We start from the raw sequence: 22548 nt of genomic DNA on the forward strand, positions 1-22548 counted from the left end.
TAAAAATTTATATAGGGCTTTAGTACCCAATTTGCAATTAAGTTTTAAAAATTAAACAAAATATAATGCTTTTAGAGAGGATTCATTTTTTCCCAGTTCTTAAACCTACAATTTTGCCGAAGACATCAACTCGATCCGAAATTCTCGAGATTACGCATGGGGACAAAAACTTAGGATGACATTTTTAATGGCTAAACAGAAAATTTGTATTGTGATATTTTTCAATCATAACGCACATTTCTTATAATATTTTTGTGTTTTAGCTTTTATTAACCATTTATAGACTGCTATCAGAATCCATGCTAGACTAAGCTACTTTAAGTATCAGTTTTCAATTATAAGTGATTTGTGTGTTGTTCCTTTCTTTTTTTCATTATGTGGAAGAGTTCTTTTTACTACTCTACCAATCTTTGCTAGACCTACTGTACTGGGATCTAAACTAAGCTTTTTCTCTTTTTTTTTCTCTCACAATGCTAATGAGTACTAACTACTTTTTATTAGATATATATGCATTAGTGAAAAGTCTATAAGTTAGATGAATATGCGCCAATCTTTTTGCACTCGTTTCGCATGTATGTGTGTGTTTGTGTTGTATGTGTGAATCTTCTAACAAAACGGCACACGTTTGGTCGTGTGCATCGCGTGTGTAACAACATAACTGGTTTAATAGAACAATAACTAATCACATGCCACTTTTAGCTAAAAAACAATCCATCATCATTATGATGCTTTTCTATCTACCTTAAACATTTCCACTTTTTGTATGGCATTTGCCGCGTGTCGCGTTTCCGTCGTGCAGTAACTTTAACGTTCCATTGTTTTAGTGTGTGTGTGTGTTTGCTACAATCAGCTTCCGATTGCCGCCGCTTGACGGCAGCACTCCTCCTCACATGTAAATATCAAAATATAAATATATTGGACTCTTTGCTCTTGTTTGTTCTTCTTGCATCCCTGGCTGGTTCACTTTGTGGGTGTGTTTCCTGATTCGCAGTAAGCTTCTTCTATTGTTTTGGCTATTCTTTTTCTTCCTACCATTTGCACCTTTTTTTTCGTTCCTTGTTATTTGTGTGTTTTCAACATAAGTGGGATTGTTTTAGTTGCGTGTGTTGTACAGAGGGGTTGTGTGTGTATGTGTGTGTTTGTTCTCTCCAATACACTCGTAAGTAATACTGATCACAGACTGTTGCACATTCATTCAAAGTTGATTATTAAGTTCCTTTTGTTTCTAACAATATATTTTTATACTTTCGTCTTACGTTTCTTTTAAGGGATCAAGAAATAAAAAGATTTAATTTACTCTAATGCGAATGGAACTAGTTTTTTTTGTAAGAATCCGAAAGTTATTCTCTCTTTCGTAAATTTATTCTAATGTGTGTCCTAATTTTGATCTTAGCTATCAAGTTGGAAAATAGATAATTTATTTTACAATTTATTGTGTGTTTTTCAATTGATGTGGTGTTATGTAAATTGCGTCACTATAATCAAAAGTATGCATAGAAAATATTTATATCGTTTTGTGTGTGTACCTAACAAACAGTTAACAAAAGATATAAGTCACTTCATAGAAGTTTCGTCCAATTTTGTCTGTGTATAGTAAACAGTATAAACTGGTAAGGACGACTTACCACGTTTGGAAACAATTTGTTACATTTTGAGTGACAAAAACACGTCCAACAGATGCAAGTTTGTGTGTGTGTGCTTTCTAAACTTAACAACAAACGGCAAATAAAAAAAAACTTTTTCTTCCTAAACACAAAACTATCAAACTCGTAATAGTAATGCGAGCGTGCGCTTAGGCAGGAATTGGTGCTTGCTCGTAGAAATCGGGCTCGTCCTCGGCACCCTCGTTCGGTTGGCTGCCGTCAAGCTGGAAAGATTTTCAAGTTGTTTTTTTAGAAATTAAAACATAAATAAATTCCACTTTTTGCGTTACGTAATAAACGAACGCTCCCAAACGCCTTTTAGCGTCTGTCAAACTTTTTCACTTTGCTGAAACACTCTCGAATTTATTTTGTTTATTTAATTGCGTTCAAGGACTACTTAACTCAACAGTCATTCGGGTCCGAACACTCTAGAATTAAACTGTGACGACCTGCGGTCTTTATTTCCCCTGCCCGCTCCTCCTTTTACAACCCCACACTTACCGCCCTCAGCTCCAGCGGCGTAAAGATGCGCTCCATCTGCTTCCGAATGGGCACCATCATGATCAGGAAGAAGGGGAACGCCAGCGAGAAGGACGACGACTTGACGGTCCACAGCATGGCCAGCGCCAGCACCTGCACGAACGTGAACACGTGCATCTTCCAGGTGGGCACACGCCGCACGAACGGCACCTGCGGGTGGTGCTTCACCGGCATGAAGAACAGCCGCAACCTAGGAGAAGACAAGTAAGGTTAGAGTAGGTTTGATTGTGAGGCGCAGAGGTACAAACCTGTCGAAGAACTGAACGCCACTCATCGAGGCGATACCCATATACAGGAACACGCCGAACAGCACGGACATCGGGATGAGACGCAGAATCGGTGCCATCGTGACGGACAGGCCCACCATCAGCGACACGAAGAAGCCGGAGATGCGCTGCTCCTTGACGTCGGTAATGTGGGGAGATTCACCGGGGGCGTGCGTTCTGAAACGAACCAGTTTTGAAGAAATTTTGGGTATTGGAATAAAGTGCGATCTTACTTGGACATGATCGTGACGGCGGACACGTGCGTGACGGAGCGGACCGTGGCGGCGCAGTGCCACGGCATGCCGAAGAAGCCGCAGACCGTGTTCAGGAAGCAGAGCAGTACGATGTCCATGTGCAGCCCGGAGCCCTTCTTGAGGCCACGTTCCGGCTTGTCGACGATCAGTTCGGAGATGTGTGTCTCCATGAAGATCAGGATGTAAACGAGAAGGGCTGGAATGCCGGCGACGAAGGGCATCCAGCTGGGCAGACCGTCCATCGGGATGACCCAGCCGCGGCGGGACTCATCGCTGGGCGAGATACCTTCCGGCACGCTGAGCTTTTCGGTGAAGACCTGCGGTAGCATGTAGTCGATACCCACGAAGATGGCGATCGAGATCGGCACGCCAAAGTCTCCGAGGGCACGGCGGGCGTTACGGCCCAAAAAGTGCGAGTTTCTGAACAGTCGAAGGTAGTAGGCAAGCGAGAACGTTCCGAGCGTAAGCAGCGTACAGAATAAGGCCGTGTTGGGTTGATTTTTTGGTCCAAGGGCATCTGCGGGAATGAGCAGGTTGTCGTCGTCGTTTAGGGTGGCAACGGCGGCGGTGGTGGCGTTGGAGATTGCCGTAAGGCTTTCCGCCAGCAGACCAACGGAAGAGTCGAGAGTTGAGTTGGTGTCGGTTTCGAGTAGTGGCTGCGGCATGACCGTCATGTTCTTGTAGCGGTACTCGGCTAGCAGAGGATTACGTCCGTAGACATAGATCAGCTTCATGGCCGTTTCTACTATGTAGATTAGGGTGATCAACGCGGAGAAGATCTCCTGCGTGAAGCGGGTGAACAAGCGTACATAGACGCTACCCTCGAAGGCAGATACCGTGAGCGCAATTACAGTCAACCACATGCCGATGTAGACTCGAACCGTCAGGAAGCTGTAGTTGTTGGCTATACAGAACTGGTTGAGCGCTTCGTCAAACAGTAGCAGCGGACCGGTAGTTCCGATGATGACCAAAGGTTGACCCGCAAGAGTATGGAATATTAATCCCACAAACGCGCAGGACACCAAAGTCTCGGAGATACCGATCAGGTTGTGGGTCTTGTCCGATGCCAAACCTCCAAACGTAATGGCCGTGGACAGTGCCGCAAAGTACATGAAGATCGTCGCGGCGAGCGTTTCCGCGTTCAATCCGTCCTTGATGTCACTCATGTACATCGGATATCTTCGCTTGATATCGTTGAACAGACCACCCCACAGTCGGTTGGTCTTCTCCAGCGGGTTCTTCGGTGGCTTCTTGCCATCGCCGTCCGACGCCGCCAGCAGCTTCTTCTCCTCCTCGCTGGTCATCAGCGGTTGCTTACTCTTGATCTTCTCGTCGATCGCCTTCTTCTTTCTGTTCCGAATCATGTCACTCTTGGCCCTCAACTCGTCGAACGGCAGCAAAGCCTGCCGTTCCCACTTGCCCGGTGGCAGCACGATCGAGTCGTCCAGGAACTCGTTGATCGCCGACAGCAGATCCTTCCGGTCGTCCGCTCGGTAAGCGATATCGTGGAAGTGTTCGTTCGACATCAGCGTGGCGATCGATCGGCCAACCTCGTGGTAGTCCAACTCGGCCGTTTTTGGTCCCAGCAGGATAAACAAAAACCGCACCGGAATCGGAACCTCCGTAATGCTCGGCATCGGGATTCCCTCGGCCAGCCGCACGAACGCGATCGTCGGCTGCTCGAGGAAGTCCACCGAACCGACCAGCACCGTGGTCGCTTCCGCTCCCTCCGGGATGCGCTTCAGGATCGATTCCTTCTGGATGCGCATCTTGATGTCCTCCTGCGACGAGGTGTACGTCTCCTCCTGCATGTTGATCTTGGTCTCACCATGGCCGTTGATCTCACTGGACGGCACGATGCGGGGCTTCTTGTCGTCGACGCTCTACAGGGGGCGAAAAACAGAGTTGAGCTTATTATCTCAGACAAGAACAAGACGTCCAAGCGAAGGTTATTCAAAATAACATAAATTTAAGCATTTAACATAAAATTGCTCTACAAACTAAAACAGTAAAGATTTCAACACCTAGAAGCGTACAGAGCTAAAACACAGAACAGAACAAGCAAACGAATCGTGCTTGTCTAGAGAGGATAAATAAAGAGAGCAGGAACATAAAGTACAGAGCAGCGGGCTACAGAGTAACTCTCTTTTCTCCTAACTTTTCATTCGCCTCTCTCTTTGCTTCGGAGAGAAACTTAGAGAATCGAGAGTTACCCTCTTGCTCACTATCTTGCCTCACCTTTCGATGAAGGCAGACCGTAGAATTGTTACCAACAAACAAAGACGATGATTTCTGTTTGATGATTATAAGCGGCATTTCACCTGTACATTTTGTCAGAAGACGTAATTTCATGGATGCTTCTTTCAGCACAAAAAAAGAGATTAATTTCAACAACAGGTTGAGTCACATTGCGTATTGTTTGGTCACATTTTTAGTAACAACCTGCTTGTGGTTTTCCCGACCTTGACACAATTTCGAGTAGTGACGGCCAGACTCATCAGGTTAGCGACGCACGCCGACATTGAACATCGTTGAATCTGTAGATTACCTCGCTGAAACTGGCCCGCAGCCGATCAATGACATTGAACGTCGACGATCGTCTACTGAAATCGAACATCGAAGGCCTTCTGCTGAAATCGAATATCGAAGGCCTTCGACTGAAGTCCAACGTCGAGGACCTTCGACTGTTTTCGCCGCTCTGCAAAAATTGGAAATTGTTTTTTTTTTGGTTTTCGTTTGCGGTGAAACAGGTATCGAAGTTACACAGAAAATTCACGGAAATTTCAAGTTAGTCAATTTAAAACAAATGAATAACGCAGATACCTTGAAAAATTCGAATTGAATGATTTTTGTCCCTGATGAGTGATCATTTCGACAGAATAATTCGAAAAGTGATATAATAATAAAAAGAAAAACTTTGCTGAAAGTTTAAAAAAAAACGATTCGGAGAAAACAATTCTAAAAATAGCTATTCAATTAGAAGGAAAAACTCAAACAAAAAACCACAAAAAAAAACTTTGTTCTCGTGTCACGCAAATAGGGCAAAAGGTGATAGAAATTATGATTTTTTTTATTCTAGGAAAAGACAACGGCGATGAGCGAAAAAGTTGGTGTAATTCGAGCAAACTTGGGAAATCCAAACCAAAGAGTAGTAAAGAGAAAAGTGTAACATTCACAAGTAACAAGACAACTCAACTCGCAACTCTACGGAATAAGAGGGAGGAAACAAGGAAAAAGAGATTCTTGTGTTTTTTTGTTATAATGAGGAGATGGGGTGGAAAGGGATGAAATCGGATTATGCTGGAATAACTTTTCTTTCTCGATAGCCTGGTCCGAAACTTTTAAGTTTGATGGCTCTGTTCGGGCAAAAAAAAAATATCAATTATTATTATTCTTTAATACAGAGTTTTTCAGCCGGAGGCTGGTTCAACTCAACAAAATATCAAATTTCAAGCCAACTTTAAACAAAAATTGGTGGATAGTATCAAAAAGAGCTTTATAGAGCAATTCCAGCTCAAATCAGGAATTTTTCTGGAACTTTTGTACCCGACCCTCTCCGATTTCAATGAAACTTTTTAGACATGTTATCCTAGGCCTATATAAGCCATTTTTGTGTATATGGAGCCAATTGTACTCAAAAATGACATTTGAGAAGGGCGTGAGCGTTTTGAATATTTTTGCATTTCGTAAATTAAATATCGCTGTAGCTCGAAGCCGTTGCATTGTACCAAAAAGTGGTCAAAGACAAACTTGTAGGAAATTTGACGGGCTTTCTGAAAAAAATACACTGAAACAAAAATACACGCCACTTCATGAGATTTTTTGATTTTTAAGTTTAAAAGTGACATCACCTTCAAGTCACGATTTTTTTTTCGGTCAAAATTTTTGACGAAATAGCCTAAGATGTTACAAAAAGACTGATGAAAAATGCAGGATGGTATGTCTCTCCTAAAAAAATACAAAAATCATTTACTAAAACTGTTTTTTTTAAAGTGGTCTAAACGTCAAAATTTTCAAAAACCGGTAGTGGGAATCGATTTCCCAGACAATTTTACATAAAAGTCTCCATATTGACCATTGTCCTATGTCCAATCCTTGGGAAGATACAGCGGTTTTAAAAATAAACATATCGAAAAAATAGGTTTTTTGGTGGTTTTTTGCAATTTATATATGACAGACTTGATTTTTCAGTCTCGTAAATATTTTTACCGAAAAGCTCGTCTAATTTTCCATAAGTTTGCCTTTGACAGCTTTTCAATTGGATGTATGGGCTTACAGATATAAGTTTAATTACAATGCTCATAACTGAAAATAGAATATTTTTTTCAGTGTGGTAGACACCTGAATACTAAATAAGCTTACGCAAATATTCAAACGAGTCAAATAAAAAAAACTGTCAAAGGCAAACTTTTGGGAAATTAGACGAGCTTTTCGGTAAAAATATTTACGAGACTGAAAAATCAAGTCTGTCATATAGAAATTGCAAAAAAACACCAAAAAACCTATTTTTTCGATATTTTTATTTTTTAAACCGCTGTATCTTCCCAAGGATTGGACATAGAACGATGGTCAATATGGAGACTTTTATGTAAAATTGTCTGGGTAATCGATTCCCACTACCGGTTTTTGAAAATTTTGACGTTTAGACCACTTTTCAAAAAAATAGTTTTGGTAAATCATTTTTTTATTTTTTTAGGAGAGACATACCATCCTGCATTTTTCATCAGTCTTTTTGTAGCATCTTAGGGTATTTCGTCAAAAATTTTGACCGAAAAAAAAATCGTGACTTGAAGGTGATGTAACTTTTAAACTTAAAAATCAAAAAATCTCATAGAAGTGGCGTGTATTTTTGTTTCAGTGTATTTTTTTCAGAAAGCCCGTCCAATTTCCTACAAGTGTCTTTGACCACTTTTTGGTACAATGCAACGGCTTCGAGATACAGTAATTTTTAAATTACAAAATACAAAAATATTTAAAAACCTTACGCCCTTCTCAAATGTTATTTTCGAGTACTATTGACTCCATATACACAAAAATGGCTTATATAGGCCTAGGATAACAAGTCTACAAAGTTTCATTGAAATTGGAGAGGGTAGGGTACAAAGGAACCAGAATAATTCCTGATTTGAGCTGGAATTGCTCATTTTCAACATTTTTAGCGATTTGCAACCTTCTACAAAGTTGTCACTTGCCTTATTTAGCATATTTTGATGAATTAATGACACATAAAACACATCATTTGACATGTTTCCTGAACTGTTATTAAAATGTTTCCAATAAATGTTCAGAAACTCATGCCAAACATTTTGCTACAAAAAGCTCATGAAACGATGATTTCTATAAAAAGTTATATAACAAATACTATTACGAAAATAAAAAAAGGTGCAAAAAAAGTTTGTACACCTTTCGAAAAATTAACATTAATCATGTTATTTGTTGACAAATCACCATAAATCCAGTCTCCCAACTCCAAATAGGCATCCTTGACTGATTAAAAAAATAATTTGGATTGAATATAAAGTTTACTAACTACTTAGTATAAAAGTTTATATAACTCTGGAAATTCTATATAAAACTTATCCAAAATTAATTTTGCAAACTTTTAATTCAACTAAATGTCAATATAGGGGAACTATACCCTTTCTCAGCCTATTTCTATTATCAGCCTATCAGTACTTTGATCATGAATTACAGCTTTCATAAAGTGTTTTTGACTGTTCCAAAGTAATAAATAGCTCAAATAAAAGTGAGCAAGCAACTATTCATTGTTGGTACATCTGAAAATGTTGATTTAATAGCAGAAAACAGCAAAAGTGATGAGAATTGGTCGAACAGCTCAGAGTGATTAAAATGGGTATATTTCCCCTACACCCAAAACTGGCAGCGCTAGTCCGAGAGAATGATGGTCTCGAGTCGAGAGAATAGTGGTACCATTCACGGACGCAGAGAACACAGCTCGAGATGGGCGATAGAACTATTCTCTCGAGGTTCATTTGCAAAAAAAGTTCATCCGTCAAACAAAAAACCAAAAGTGTCGACAACGGGAATCGAACCAGAGACCTTTGACAAACCAATCCAATGACTTAGCTGCCTCGGCCACCACAGCTTGGTGACCAAGGAGAAGTCAGAAGTCGATGTATGACACTTGTTGGAGATTTATTGATTCAACTAACGAATGAACTCATTTGTTATGATGGTGTGAGTTGGTACCATTATTCTATCGATTTTGGCACTGAGCCCTCAATAAATTTTGAGAGAACGATTATCTCGACTCTGAATTTTGGGTGTACCAACCCGGAATTACGTCGTAGGAAAATCCGCCGGCATCCGAACCGGTCCACGATTCACAAGTCAACCTATGTGGAATCGGAAAGGGCATAAAATTTCCGATCTTTTGATACCCAAACATCTAGATTTTCTTCAAAACCTACGTTTTTAAATACCTGCACCCAAAACTGGCAGCGCTAGTCCGAGAGAATGATGGTCTCGAGTCGAGAGAATAGTGGTACCATTCACGGACGCAGAGAACACAGCTCGAGATGGGCGATAGAACTATTCTCTCGAGGTTCATTTGCAAAAAAAGTTCATCCGTCAAACAAAAAACCAAAAGTGTCGACAACGGGAATCGAACCAGAGACCTTTGACAAACCAATCCAATGACTTAGCTGCCTCGGCCACCACAGCTTGGTGACCAAGGAGAAGTCAGAAGTCGATGTATGACACTTGTTGGAGATTTATTGATTCAACTAACGAATGAACTCATTTGTTATGATGGTGTGAGTTGGTACCATTATTCTATCGATTTTGGCACTGAGCCCTCAATAAATTTTGAGAGAACGATTATCTCGACTCTGAATTTTGGGTGTGGGCAAAAAGTAAGTTTGATCCACGAGAACAAAAATTACGAAATTCCATACATTTTTGGCAGGTTGCTCAAACGAAACCATAACAACGTTTTTGCTTAGGTATTTAAAAACGTGGGTTTTATAGAAAACCTGGATGTATGGGTATCAAAAGATCGGAAATTTTATGCCCTTTCTGATGCCACATAGGTTGACTTGTGAATTGTGGATCGGTTCAGATGCCGGCGGATTTTCCGACGACGTAATTCCGGGTTGGTACGAAATTCCAACGAAAAATCTATTCTATCGATACTAATACCCCCAAAACGGTGTTATACCCACTCCAAAATGTTTATTTAGCAATTCTATGGTAATATATTGACATTTAGTTGAATTAAAAGTTTGCAAAATTAATTTTGGATAAGTTTTATATAGAATTTCCAGAGTTATATAAACTTTTATACTAAGTAGTTAGTAAACTTTATATTCAATCCAAATTATTTTTTTAATCAGTCAAGGATGCCTACACAGCAAAAAATCCGATGGTAAAATCGCATGCAAAAGCATGCACATCACCTTCGTCAAAATAAACACTTAATATTACACACTGCATGTACATTTTTTGCAAACACAAAAAAAAGTTGCAACCGACAGGATTCAAACTCAGCACCAACAGTACGGACTGGCGCCTTATCCCGCTCGGCCATCAGACCGATGAAAAATGGAAAGGATAAACGCATATATGAGCTTGACATTTCGGTCAAGTAGGTTTCCCATACTGATGGGCAACATATTTCAGGGTGTAATATTACATTGAATTACATAAAATAATGCAGAATTTATTTTACACCCAGGCCTTTTACACGCAGCTGGATTACTACTTTTTTAGCTGTGATTTGGAGTTGGGAGACTGGATTTATGGTGATTTGTCAACAAATAACATGATTTATGTTAATTTTTCGAAAGGTGTACAAACTTTTTAAGCAAGCATGTGCACCTTTTTTTTTATTTTTGTGATAGTATTTGTTATATAACTTTTCATGAGCTATTTGTAGCAAAATGTTCAGCATGAGTTCCTGAACAAAACGTAGTACTAGGTTTCTGTCAACATTAAATTGTTTAGATGTTTCATCACAATATGTGCATAGTGCCCAAGGGGTGTAAATACGAAACTTTTCGCTCTGTGAAGCATCTGAAAGCTGAGCAAATTTCCTATAAGACACTTTTGAAAGCAGAGATGATTATTTTTTCCTGTAAAGTTTGTTCACGTCGTGATTACCTAAGTACCGATATCTTACGCCAGGGTTGCCAGATTTTAGAAGTTCTCTACACATGGATTTTTTTTACACATCTTTTTTTTGTTGTTTTATTATAAAGACATTACATCATTGTGCATTCATCTCTTTAAGGTGGATAGTGGAAGAAGAAAGATTACAGAGTTTTAAATCACTTGTCTGACCATATTTCAATAAATGTTGTCTATGTTTCAAATATTTAGCGGAAAAAAAATCAATTGAATCTAATCATGAGCTTGTTCAAATGGTTGGTATTCAGTATGTTTACCTAACTGGAAGATTTATCAAACTTGATTATCGAAATGATTTTTTATGCTGCAAGGATTGATCCCAACAAAGCTAACCCATTATACATTTTTGAAGACTGCAGCTCAATTTTGGTATTATTTTTAAAAATGTTTTCGATGTTAACATAGTTTTTTTAGCTCTTAAAAATGTTTCGATTGAAAGGGAAATTCTAAAAAATCAAATTCTGGTGATGAAATTGTTCGAACCAGTCTATCGCAAAGCTCAAGTAAGCCCATGATGAATCGTCGGAAAAGCTGGGATAACTCTGGGGAAAACTACGTTAGACGAACGAATGAACAAACAAAAAGACAGGAAAAAAACAAGATCTCTAGGGAGCAAACCAAACGAGATAAAAGTAAAAGGAAATAATCTACCAAGAGTCTAAAAAAGTGGAACAAAGCTAAAAGAAAAAAACTTTTCTCTGGTGCTTTTTTCTTAAGGGCAAACTTTAGCGCACAAAATTCAATCAACTGTGTTCATTTACAACTGTCAGCGACGGAGGTGAGTTGTTCCGGCGCATTCCTCCGGCCACGGTGGCCACCGGCTGCTCCGGGCTCTCGGTCCTCTGCCGGTGGTGGTTATTGTGATGGCCATTCGAGTGCTGCCTCTTGGACTGTTGATGCTGCTGCTGGTGGTGATGGTGGCCGTTGGGGCTGTAATTGGGATGCAGCGACGGGGGGCTCAGCGTGTAACTTTGGGTCGGACTTACGAACGAGTTGAGCCTCCGGACGCCCACAATGACCTCGGTGGTGCCGAGGCCGCCAGTGCTGCCATCCTCGCCACCACCGCGCAACGACAGTGACTAGAGATTGTGGTCGTTGCAGGGTGGTGAAAGAGGTATTTTTTTCGATAGTTAGATGTAGATTTTTGCGAATATTTTGAAGTAAAGTCCATTTTGTATAACAGTAAAGATCAACGAGAGAAAGTCGGAAAATTTTACGTTAGCATCTTTGACTCTTAATTTTTGTATTGGTGTAAATTTCAGATGACTAATTCCAGCATGAACATGACTTTGAAAATTGTGATTTATTGAAAAAATACTGGATTGGTTTGGTTGTAATATGATCTACGATGATGATGGTTACACAGCTGGACAAAAATGTTATGGTAAAAATTAAATAATTTTTTTTTCTCTAAGGAGAAGTTGTTATTTGTAGAAATATTATAATATTATAAAATAGAAAACGCAAATAAATAAAAATTAAAAATTTGTAGAATATTTCTCATTTTGAAAGAGTTTAATTCTTCAAATGTAATTTCAACATAATTTCGGAAATTTAATTCACATTGAATTTATCTTAACAAGGTTTTGAAGAAAAAAAGCTATTTTGTTGATTGCCAATCACCATAGATTTTTCAGTCAAGCTGTGTCTTGAGTGTGTCCGTGATGCTTTGACTTCCGATTCGATTTATACTGTGTAGTAACAACTTAATAAGAGAAATATCAAGCAGCTTTCGGTAGTATCTTTTTATGGGGCATGGACAAAAAACAAATCATAAACATCAAGACAAAACCATTCACATACATAGGGAAACGCAACATGACACTCTGGCACCCTGAAGCACCCCCCAGGACACTCTCACTGCTGTTGATTAGACTTTTCCAACTCCATGCTCGTCATCATCATCATCAGTCAGTTGATTACGGGGGCATGGTGGAGGAAGTCGGACCTTCGGGGATACCAAACAGCAAAGAAAACACAACAGAAAAGCAGTAAACATCAAACTTCGCTTCGGGTCCAACTTTGTGCATCAGACATCAGTCAGCAGACATAACAGGAGCAATGTAATAAACACTTTTTGTACAACAGAACATGGTGACGCAATTTGGATGCATTTCGATTTTTGTAAACAAAAAATTACCAATTGACTAGAGCTTAGGGGCTCACAATAAAATACAAGATGTTCCATGCTTTTGTCGTGTATTCTAAAGGCTAGGTTCTAGAAGAAATAATAATACAGCAAAAAGATAAAGAGAGATAGAGAAAGGTACAGTGAGAAGAGGAAAACTTAAAATCAGATAGTATGAAAGGCAGAAATAGAAGTGAAAATGAAGTGATAGTTGAAAAAAATATAATAAGGGAGAAATACAGTGTGTGTGGTGTATGTGTAAATGTTAGTGAGTGTTCAATATCTGATCTAAAATGTGTGATTTGAAGTGTTGGACTTCAACATCTTTATAACTAAATTTAAATTTATATATTTGAAAAAACATAGAAGATTAAAATAGATGAAATTTGAATTTAACTCCCTAAAGGCCAAAATATTTAAAAAATGTGATTATATAACTTCGAATATCAACCTAGATTTGATCAAAATTATTAAAGTTTTATAAACACCCATTCCAAATATAGATAATATTAACAGTCAGTAATGTTTAGAAGGCCGTCACTTGACTGCACAAACCTTAATATTTTCGAAAGTATAGTACAGAATCGTTGTCCAAAAAAGCTTATTTTTTTATTTAGTATAAAAAAATAGCATAGCATAGCATAGCATTATGGTTCTGCACCTCACTGCCACAATGATCAATTAAATATTCTTAGACAATTTGATTGCTGCCCGGTATGTTTTTTATTTAGTGAGCAATTCTCTCAAATTTCGGTCATTCGATTTTTTTTTGTATTTTTTAATCCGGCTGAAACTTTTTGGTGCCTTCGGTATGCCCAAAAAAGCCATTTTGCATCATTAGTTCGTTCATATAATTTTCCATACAAATTTGGCAGCTGTCCATATAAAAATGATGTATGAAAATTCAAAAATCTGTATCTTTTGAAGGATTTTTTGATCGATTTGGTGTCTTCGGCAAAGTTGTAGGTATGGGTATGGGCGTAATGTTGAATGTTTAACCCTTTTGAAATGTTAGCCTTGATTTATTTTTTTTTGAAAATGGTGGGTTTTTTGGGCGAGACTTAGAAATCATCAATTTTCGTGTTTTTAAACCTTTGCATGGCAATATTTCAGCAACTAATGGTCTTATCAACAAAGTTCAAAAAAGCAAAATATAGAGAATTTTCTCAGCTTTTCAAAAATATTTTTTTCAAAACTTGTCAAACATGGACACTAATTTAAAAAAATAAAAAACTGCTACTATTTTCAAAAAAGCTACCTAAAAATGGCTTTAACTTGTGAACGGTGAACTTTATCAAAATTTCACTGAAGTACTTTTGATTGCAAATTTGATTTTACATCGAAAAATGAAGTTGAAATTTTTTGCGACCAATATTTCGATTTTTTGAAAAAAAATAGTATTGATTCAAAAATTCATAACTCGGTTAAAGATTTTTTGCACAACCTGCAAATTTCTGAAAAGTCCTCTAAAACATATCAAAAAATAAAAATAGTTTATTTTTGCAAATCAAGTTTTAGTGACAAAAAGTTAAATTAAAAATCACCAATTTTTTTACCGTGTATATTTTTTTTTCATTGTAGTTCATATCTATACCTACAACTTTGCCGGAGACACCAAATCGATCAAAAAATTTCTTCAAAAGATATAGATTTTTGAATTTTCAATGATGCAAAATGGCTTCTTTGGGCATACCGAAGGCACCAAAAAAGTTTCAGCTGGATTAAAAAATACAAAAAAAAAAATAAAAAAAAAAACGATTTCGTAGAGAACTGCTCTAGTATAAAAACATATATAGATACAAATGATTAAAAAAAAAAACAATTTTTATATAGGAGAATCATCAATTTGGAAAAATTGTCACCCTTCCGTTAAGCAATTTCGGCATCACTTTGCAAGCATTTGCTGTTACAGTAACATGCTTTCAAATATTACTCAATATTGTAAATATCAGTACATCAAAAAGGGCGTAGCTTAATTTTTTGTTACCATTTGGTGCAAATTCGGGCTCAGAGAGATTTGTTTTCGAAAATCACGTATGGTCTAAGAGATACAAAAAAAAATAAATCTGTTAAATTAGCGAAATACAACATTGAAAAAGTTAGAAACTATTGAATATCTGCAATTTTTATGATATACCTATATTACTTTTATCGTTCTGAGACATTCAAAATCGAGTTTTTTTTTTTAATGTTTTGATTTCTATAAATGTGCTTAACCTTTAAATTAGGACACGTTTGTAATCCGAATGTTTTGAAACTAGTTTCTTAACATTTTTTCGCAATTAAATTCAAGATGAAATTCGATGCTTTATATTTAGAAAGCTTTGCTTTGCAAAATTGTGGCGGTGTACTGGTGTACTGGGGTAAATTGGTACTTATGTCTGAATAGCGATAGTTCTGTATCTCTTCTAGCCAAAAATATACAAAATTATCAAAATATTGAGAAAAAATATTTTTAAAGCTTCTGTCTCAATTTACCTCGTGTTTCTCCAGATGACGGTACATTTCTTCGAATGGACATTTTGCCGAATGGGACAGAAATTCTTTTCTAGCTACAAATTGATTTTCAAAGAGCTGGTAATGTTGAAAAGAATGCAAAAACTCCAAGAAATAAATAAAATCATTTTTATAAATATGAAAAAACTAGTCAAGTCAAAAAAAAAAACGTTAAAACCCACGGAATTTTGAACAATTCATTTTCTGTTACTTTTTTTAATCGGCGAAATATCCATTCGGCGAAACGTCCCATTTAGCGAAACGATTTTTGGCGAAAGGTTCATTAGGCAAAACAACTTTAGGCGAAATGTCCCTCACCCACATGAATGTGTAGAATGCAATAAAATTGAATTGTAAAATATTGTATAATAACAGTAATTGTACCTTTACCTTGAAGGCAAAAACCTAATTTTGAATTTGCAGCTTCAATTCCTATTTTTTTTAGATTCTAGCCGAGGCTTGTGGTTTAAAAAAAATACGTGTTTCAACAATTCGTCTGCAGTGTGCTATCTTGTGACATAGACCATTTTGGTCGAAAATGAGTTAATGATGACGTTTTACTAAACTTAACAAACACTACAAGATGCTTTAACCCGATTTTGGGAACTCGCTTCCGTTTCCCGGATATCGCAATACACACTTGTGACATAGACCAATTTATCATCAAAATGATCGTGCACACTTGTGACACGTCATACATGTTGTTGGAAAATGTGAAATTTTTTTCTTGTTTTTCACAAATTTATGTTGATACACATTTTCTGAAGGCAATGCAATCTGTTGTGTTGAAAATATACTGATTAAGTCGGTTAAACTATTAATTTATGCCTATTTTAGTTTGTATGGGAATTCTGTGCACACTTGTGACACGTAGTAAAATTTTACTTTCGAAACACACTTGTGACACGTGCTTTTCAGATTTTTGTTAACTTAATTTACTGTACCTTTTAACTGGTGTAACCAAATTAGTTGAAACTTGGAGCGTTTGTTAAGCAATAGTATACGAACCGATTGCTTCAAAATGTTTGGCTCTATCATTCATAGTTTTGAAAATATTTATCATCAAACTTTAAAAATCGATTTTCTCGAATAGTACCAAATGGTCGTTGTCACAAGATAGCACACAACAGACGAATTATCGCAAAATCCACATTTTCAAAAAATATGTTTTCGGAATTGCTGATTCAATTTTAGTACGCCACGGCTTTGAAGGAAAAATACTAAGAATTTCAAAAAAACATGGCTGAAGGGACCATAGAACATAATTGTTTTATTTTTTTGCGGACGTATTCGTAACAAATCCAAAAAAAAAAAAAAAATCATTAGGAGTATTCCGAATAATGATTTTTTGAAAATAGTTCATCGAATTTATCGATAGTATCATGCTTCTCCATAGAAATTAGTCTCAACACATTTTGATGGAGACGCATGGTGTTTAGAGTTAGATCAAAACCAAAACCCGATTACTTTTTTTTTTCAAAAAAAAATATATATATATATATTTCTGAAGCCTGTTAATGGATATTTTCCATATTCAGCAATTCCCCACGAAAACAGCATGATTCGAAAAAAAAGTTCTCCGATCGGGCTCAAAATTTTTCTGGGGGATCCTTGGCCGAAATAATTAGACCCGTATTTTTTTGTTTGGCCATTACGGTGACCTACGCCGTGTTAGGGTGGTCCGAAAAATGACAATTTTCGTCGATTTTCGCAAAAACCACTTTTTTCAAAAAATCATATCTCCGCACCATTTCATCCGATTTTAGCTGGCCTAGACGCAAAAGAAAGGTGATTAGTTTGGCTATTTGGGAAAAATAGTAAGAAGTTTCGAAAATCTAGCTTAACATTTGAAAAGGTCATATGAAAACTTAAAATGCTGATTTGAAGGTCTCGGAACCAAAGAGCCTATGTATGAAAATATTTTTATCGGATTCCTCGGAAAATTTCACATAACATATCAAAAAATGGTGAAGTTATGTTTTCGATACTCTGAGATACGATTTTTTGAAAATAAAAACTGTGTTTTTCGACGCGCCACGTTCAAAAATTGGAAAATGACGAAAACGGGGAAAAATCGACTTTTTTTCACTAAAACTGCGATAACTTTAAAATTTCAGCGATGACCTATAGATGTTATGGTACCAAAAGTTGCGTCTTTTAATTACGAAAATTTTAGTATCCTAACATGTATAGGTCATCGCTGAAATTTTAAAGTTATCGCAGTTTTAGTGAAAAAAATCGATTTTTTCCCGTTTTCGTCATTTTCCCATTTTTGCGCGTGGCGCGTCGAAAAACACAGTTTTTATTTTCAAAAAATCGTATCTCAGAGTATCGAAAACATAACTTCACCATTTTTTGATATGTTATGTGAAATTTTCCGAGGAATCCGATAAAAATATTTTCAGACATAGGCTCTTTGGTCCCGAGACCTTCAAAACAGCATTTTAAGTTTTCATATGACCTTTTCAAATGTTAAGCTAGATTTTCGAAACTTCTTACTATTTTTCCCAAATAGCCAAACTAATCACCTTTCTTTGCGTCTAGGACAGCTAAAATCGGATGAAATGGCGCGGAGATGATTTTTGAAAAAGTGGTTTTGCGAAAATCGACGAAAATTGCCATTTTCGGACCACCCTAACACGGCGTAGGTCACCGTAATGGCCAAACAAAAAAATACGGGTCTAATTATTTTGGCCAAGGATCCCCCAGAAAAATTTTGAGCCCGATCGGAGAACTTTTTTTTCGAATCATGCTGTTTTCGTGGGGAATTGCTGTATTTGGATATCATACGTTGAACATGCTGGAAATAAAAAAAAAAAAAAAAGCAAATAAAGTTATTATAAGACCTAGCGGCGGGCTAAAATTGGTTCAGTTTTTCCGAAGATAAGATTTTTTTAAAATAAGGTTTTGTGAAAATAGTTTAAATCATTTTTTATGGTCCAATCTCACTTGGCTAGGGCCCACCTTAATTAAAAAAATGGATTTAATTTGGACAAGGAACTCCCAACTTAATTTGAGATATTTGCATATTGTAAAACGTAAAAAAATCATAAATAAATTTATTATACGCAAGACACTTTAAAACTGCTTCCGCTATAATCAGCAAACTTTTGGGTCAAGAATTTATAAAAAGTTTTAGGTTTCCATTAGATTTAATTGGTGATGAATAATCAAGTTACATTAAGACCTTTAGAACATATCAGAGTTTTTGAGTTCCTTTCAGCTGTGTGTTACATTATAATCCATTGGAACAATTATTGCTGTTTACTAAGGGAATACCAAGAATAAGAAAAAAAAAATTAAAAATAATTTACTTAAATTGCAAATGATAGGAGATACAAAAAGAGAACGCTTATATCTTTATTTTGAATTCATTTATTCAGATAAATTTAAAATAAAGTACAAATTTTAGTGTTGTAATTTAACATTGCCATAAAACACCCAGAATTATGTCACATCTAGATAAAATTTCCGGATGGGTACCGAGTCGCCAATGTTTACAAGTCGCCCTTTCTCGGAATGCATTAGTGCCTCAACATCGAATACGATAAGCACAAAAGCGCGTTACATTGTTTACATTGCATAGATAAAGGAAACCCCCCACCTCCCGCTTTCCCTTGTTTGCCCTTTAAGGGACTACCACAACACGCACAAATCGATACGCGAACCTTGGGCCAAGGTGGGCTTAAGGGGGGAGGAAAATTTGCGCGAGAAAAGAAAAATTGAATGATGAAAATTGACAGCATGCAAATTGCGGTGGACCCTTAACGAACAATGTTAGCACTCTAATTTATGCTAAATATCGATCGCACTAATGACACTCACTAGTAGCAGCACGGCGTGGTGTCAGTCTAGATATGTTAACTACACTTTGGTGGCGGGTGGAATCGAAGCCGACATGTGCACTAGGTGGAATGTCGCCTTTAATTAAAATAATTGGAATACTCCTGGCTGGATAAACGCTCGCTCTCTGTCTCGGGCCGTTATCGCCGGCGGGGTCTGCAATTTTGATGTACAAGTCACTCACTGACTCCCACTGTTGTACAAGAGATTAGCGGGAGGGTAAACATTCCAGTGATGGAAATTGGTTCTATTTTTAGACGTGGTATAAATGTTTGTCGTTTTTCCATTTGTGTTATTAAAAATATTTTTTCGATGACTGTTTAAAAATAAACTACTTTATGAAGTAAATGCAGATATTCAATAGCTTATTTTTTTTAAATCTAATAAAAACACACTCAAAAACGGTTTTTCAAATATACGGCATGCGAACAAGAGTGCTTCCACAAATTAAGGTTGAGTCAGATTTCCAGATGATGGTTGACAGTTATATAGCAACAGGGGCGGTTTGATTAAGTCAACACTGATTGCGAATGCGTTTTGTGCCATTTTTATCAGCATGGTGCAGAAATACAATAAACCGTTATATTAGGAGATTTATTGAGGATTGATTTGTTGGGTAATGAATGCAGTAAGCAGCAGGAGAGTACGGATTGGGTTTTTTGTGTATTTTAAATTTAATGCAATTATACTTGTTTCCAAACAATTTTATGAAGTTTTTTCTATGAAGAACTTCAGAACAAGAAAAACTCAAATTATTTAAAATTAATTGAAATGCATTGTCACTATTCATCAAAAATGTTTGAAAACCAACTTTTGTGGAGAACTTCCCTTGTCCTATTAAAAAGAGGATAACGTTTTTCAAATCTTTTGTTTTTTGGTGGAAAGAGTTTTTGATCAAATCTGAAAATGTTTGTTAATCAAATACTTGTTGAGGAATTTGAACAAAATTAGGGGAAAATGTAGTTGACAAAAACTTTTAAAATATACGTCATTTGAGTTTCCAGGTTTATATCATGGAGCACAAACTTCTCTGAACTAATCATTAATTCAAATCAATGCAGTTTTGGAGGAAAAAAAATATCTGTACCAGTCAAAGTAAATCTTCATTTCAACACTTTCACTTAACTTCACATCAACAGTTCAATTGTTCTAAATTTCCTGTAACATTTGGGTGACAAGATAAAAATAAAATATTGAAAAAATAAGGCAAAAATAAGAACTAATGAAAATTTGGAGTGAAATCGGTTAAAGGTTAAGGGTAGCTTTTTATCATTGAAGTTTGTATGGGAAAATTTGAAAAAATGTATTTTCAAAATTCCGCCAAAAGGTGGCGTTAACTATGTTGGATGTTTGTAAAGTGTGAGATTCTTATGTAAAATTTTGTGACAAACAACTTTGTAGGAGACCGCAAAACGATCCGAGTTAACCCTGACGAGTTATTAACGATTTAAAGAATACGTTTTTGTATGAAAAGATTTTTTTTTCACCATCTTCAATGATAGAAAGCGATCCTGAACCCTTAACCGATTTCGCTCAAAATTTTCACAGGGTCTTATTATTGCTTAAGGAATCGGATCAGGGGGTATCCCTGATGTTTTATTGTCACCCTACGTTAACATTCATCTCTCTTGTGTAAAATATCGGTAAAAAGAAGGCTCAGAAACAGCGATGAGTTTCTTCATCTTCGAAATAGTTTCTTTTCACTCAATCTAAAGTACCATAAGAGAGAAATCCAAAAGCGAACTTGTCTCTCCTCTCTCATGCACGAATCACCAGTAAAAAGAAACTATATTTCAGGTGAAACGACAAAAATGGAAAAATTACATGTGATTTTTCTTAGAGCAATTCTCTGAGATTTCGGTCATTCGATTTTTTTTGTATTTTTTAATCCGGGTGAAACTTTTTTTGTGCCTTCGGTATGCCCAAAGAAGCCATTTTGCATCATTAGTTTGTCCATATAATTTTCCATACAAATTTGGCAGCTGTCCATACAAAAATGATATGTAAAAATTCAAAAATCTGTATCTTTTGAAGGAATTTTTTGATCGATTTGGTGTCTTCGGCAAAGTTGTAGGTATGGATATGGACTACACTGAAAAAAAATGATACACGGTAAAAAAATTTTGGTGATTTTTTATTTAACTTTTTGTCACAAAAACTTGATTTGCAAAAAAACACTATTTTTATTTTTTTTTATTTTTTGATATGTTTTAGAGGACATAAAATGCCAACTTTTCAGAAATTTCCAGAATGGGCAAAAATCTTTGACCGAGTTATGAATTTTGAATCAATACAGATTTTTCAAAAATCGAAATATTGGTCGCAAAATTTTTCAACTTCATTTTTCGATGTAAAATCGAATTTGCAATCAAAAAGTACTTTAGTGAAATTTTGATAAAGTGCACCGTTTTCAAGTTATAACCATTTTCAGGTAACTTTTTTGAAAATAGTCGCAGTTTTTCATTTTTTTAAATTAGTGCCCATGTTTGCCCACTTTTGAAAAAAATATTTTTGAAAAGCTGAGAAAATTCTCTATATTTTGCTCTATTGAACTTTGTTGATACGACCCATAGTTGCTGAGATATTGCCATGCAAAGGTTAAAAAACAGGAAAATTGATGTTTTCTACGTCTCACCCAAACAATCCACCATTTTCTAATGTCGATATCTCAGCAACTATAGGTCCGATTTACAATGTTAAAACATGAAACATTCGTGAAATTTTCCGATCTTTTCGAAAAAAATATTTTCAAAAATTTAAAATCAAGACTAACATTTCAAATGGGCGTATTATTGAATGTTTGGCCCGTTTGAAATGTTAGTCTTGATTTTAAATTTCTGAAAATATTTTTTTCGAAAAGATCGGAAAATTTCACGAATGTTTCATATTTTAACATTGTGAATCGGATTTGTAGTTGCTGAGATATCGACATTAGAAAATGGTGGGTTGTTTGGGTAAGACTTAAAAAACATCAATTTTCCTGTTTTTTAACCTTTGCATGGCAATATCTCAGCAACTATGGGTCGTATCAACAAAGTTCAATAAAGCAAAATATAGAGAATTTTCTCAGCTTTTCAAAAATATTTTTTTCAAAAGTGGGCAAACATGGGCACTAATTTAAAAAAATGAAAAACTGCGACTATTTTCAAAAAAGTTACCTGAAAATGGTTATAACTTGAAAACGGTGCACTTTATCAAAATTTCACTAAAGTACTTTTTGATTGCAAATT

The 22548-nt window shown here is 36.3% G+C and overlaps 1 protein-coding gene across 6 annotated transcripts in view; it reads right to left on the reverse strand.

Moving 5' to 3' along the window:
• Positions 1 to 249: 249 nt before the first annotated feature.
• LOC6038405 (anion exchange protein 2) overlaps positions 250 to 22548 on the reverse strand; it is a 149801-nt gene continuing 127502 nt past the window's right edge. For 5 of the 6 annotated variants that reach the window (XM_038258971.1, XM_038258972.1, XM_038258973.1 and 2 more), the window contains 5 exons: positions 11613 to 11930; positions 2683 to 4586; positions 2432 to 2626; positions 2145 to 2373; positions 250 to 1867 (listed from right to left, as the gene is read on the reverse strand). In XM_038258971.1, coding sequence (XP_038114899.1) covers positions 1793 to 1867; positions 2145 to 2373; positions 2432 to 2626; positions 2683 to 4586; positions 11613 to 11930 — 2721 coding nt within the window. In that variant the 3' untranslated portion in view covers positions 250 to 1792. The remainder of the gene's footprint in view (positions 1868 to 2144; positions 2374 to 2431; positions 2627 to 2682; positions 4587 to 11612; positions 11931 to 22548) is intronic. The other variant, XM_038258976.1, reaches the window with a different exon arrangement.

The sequence above is a fragment of the Culex quinquefasciatus genome, chromosome 3, assembly GCF_015732765.1.
Source record: "Culex quinquefasciatus strain JHB chromosome 3, VPISU_Cqui_1.0_pri_paternal, whole genome shotgun sequence".
NCBI classification, from domain to species: domain Eukaryota; kingdom Metazoa; phylum Arthropoda; class Insecta; order Diptera; family Culicidae; genus Culex; species Culex quinquefasciatus.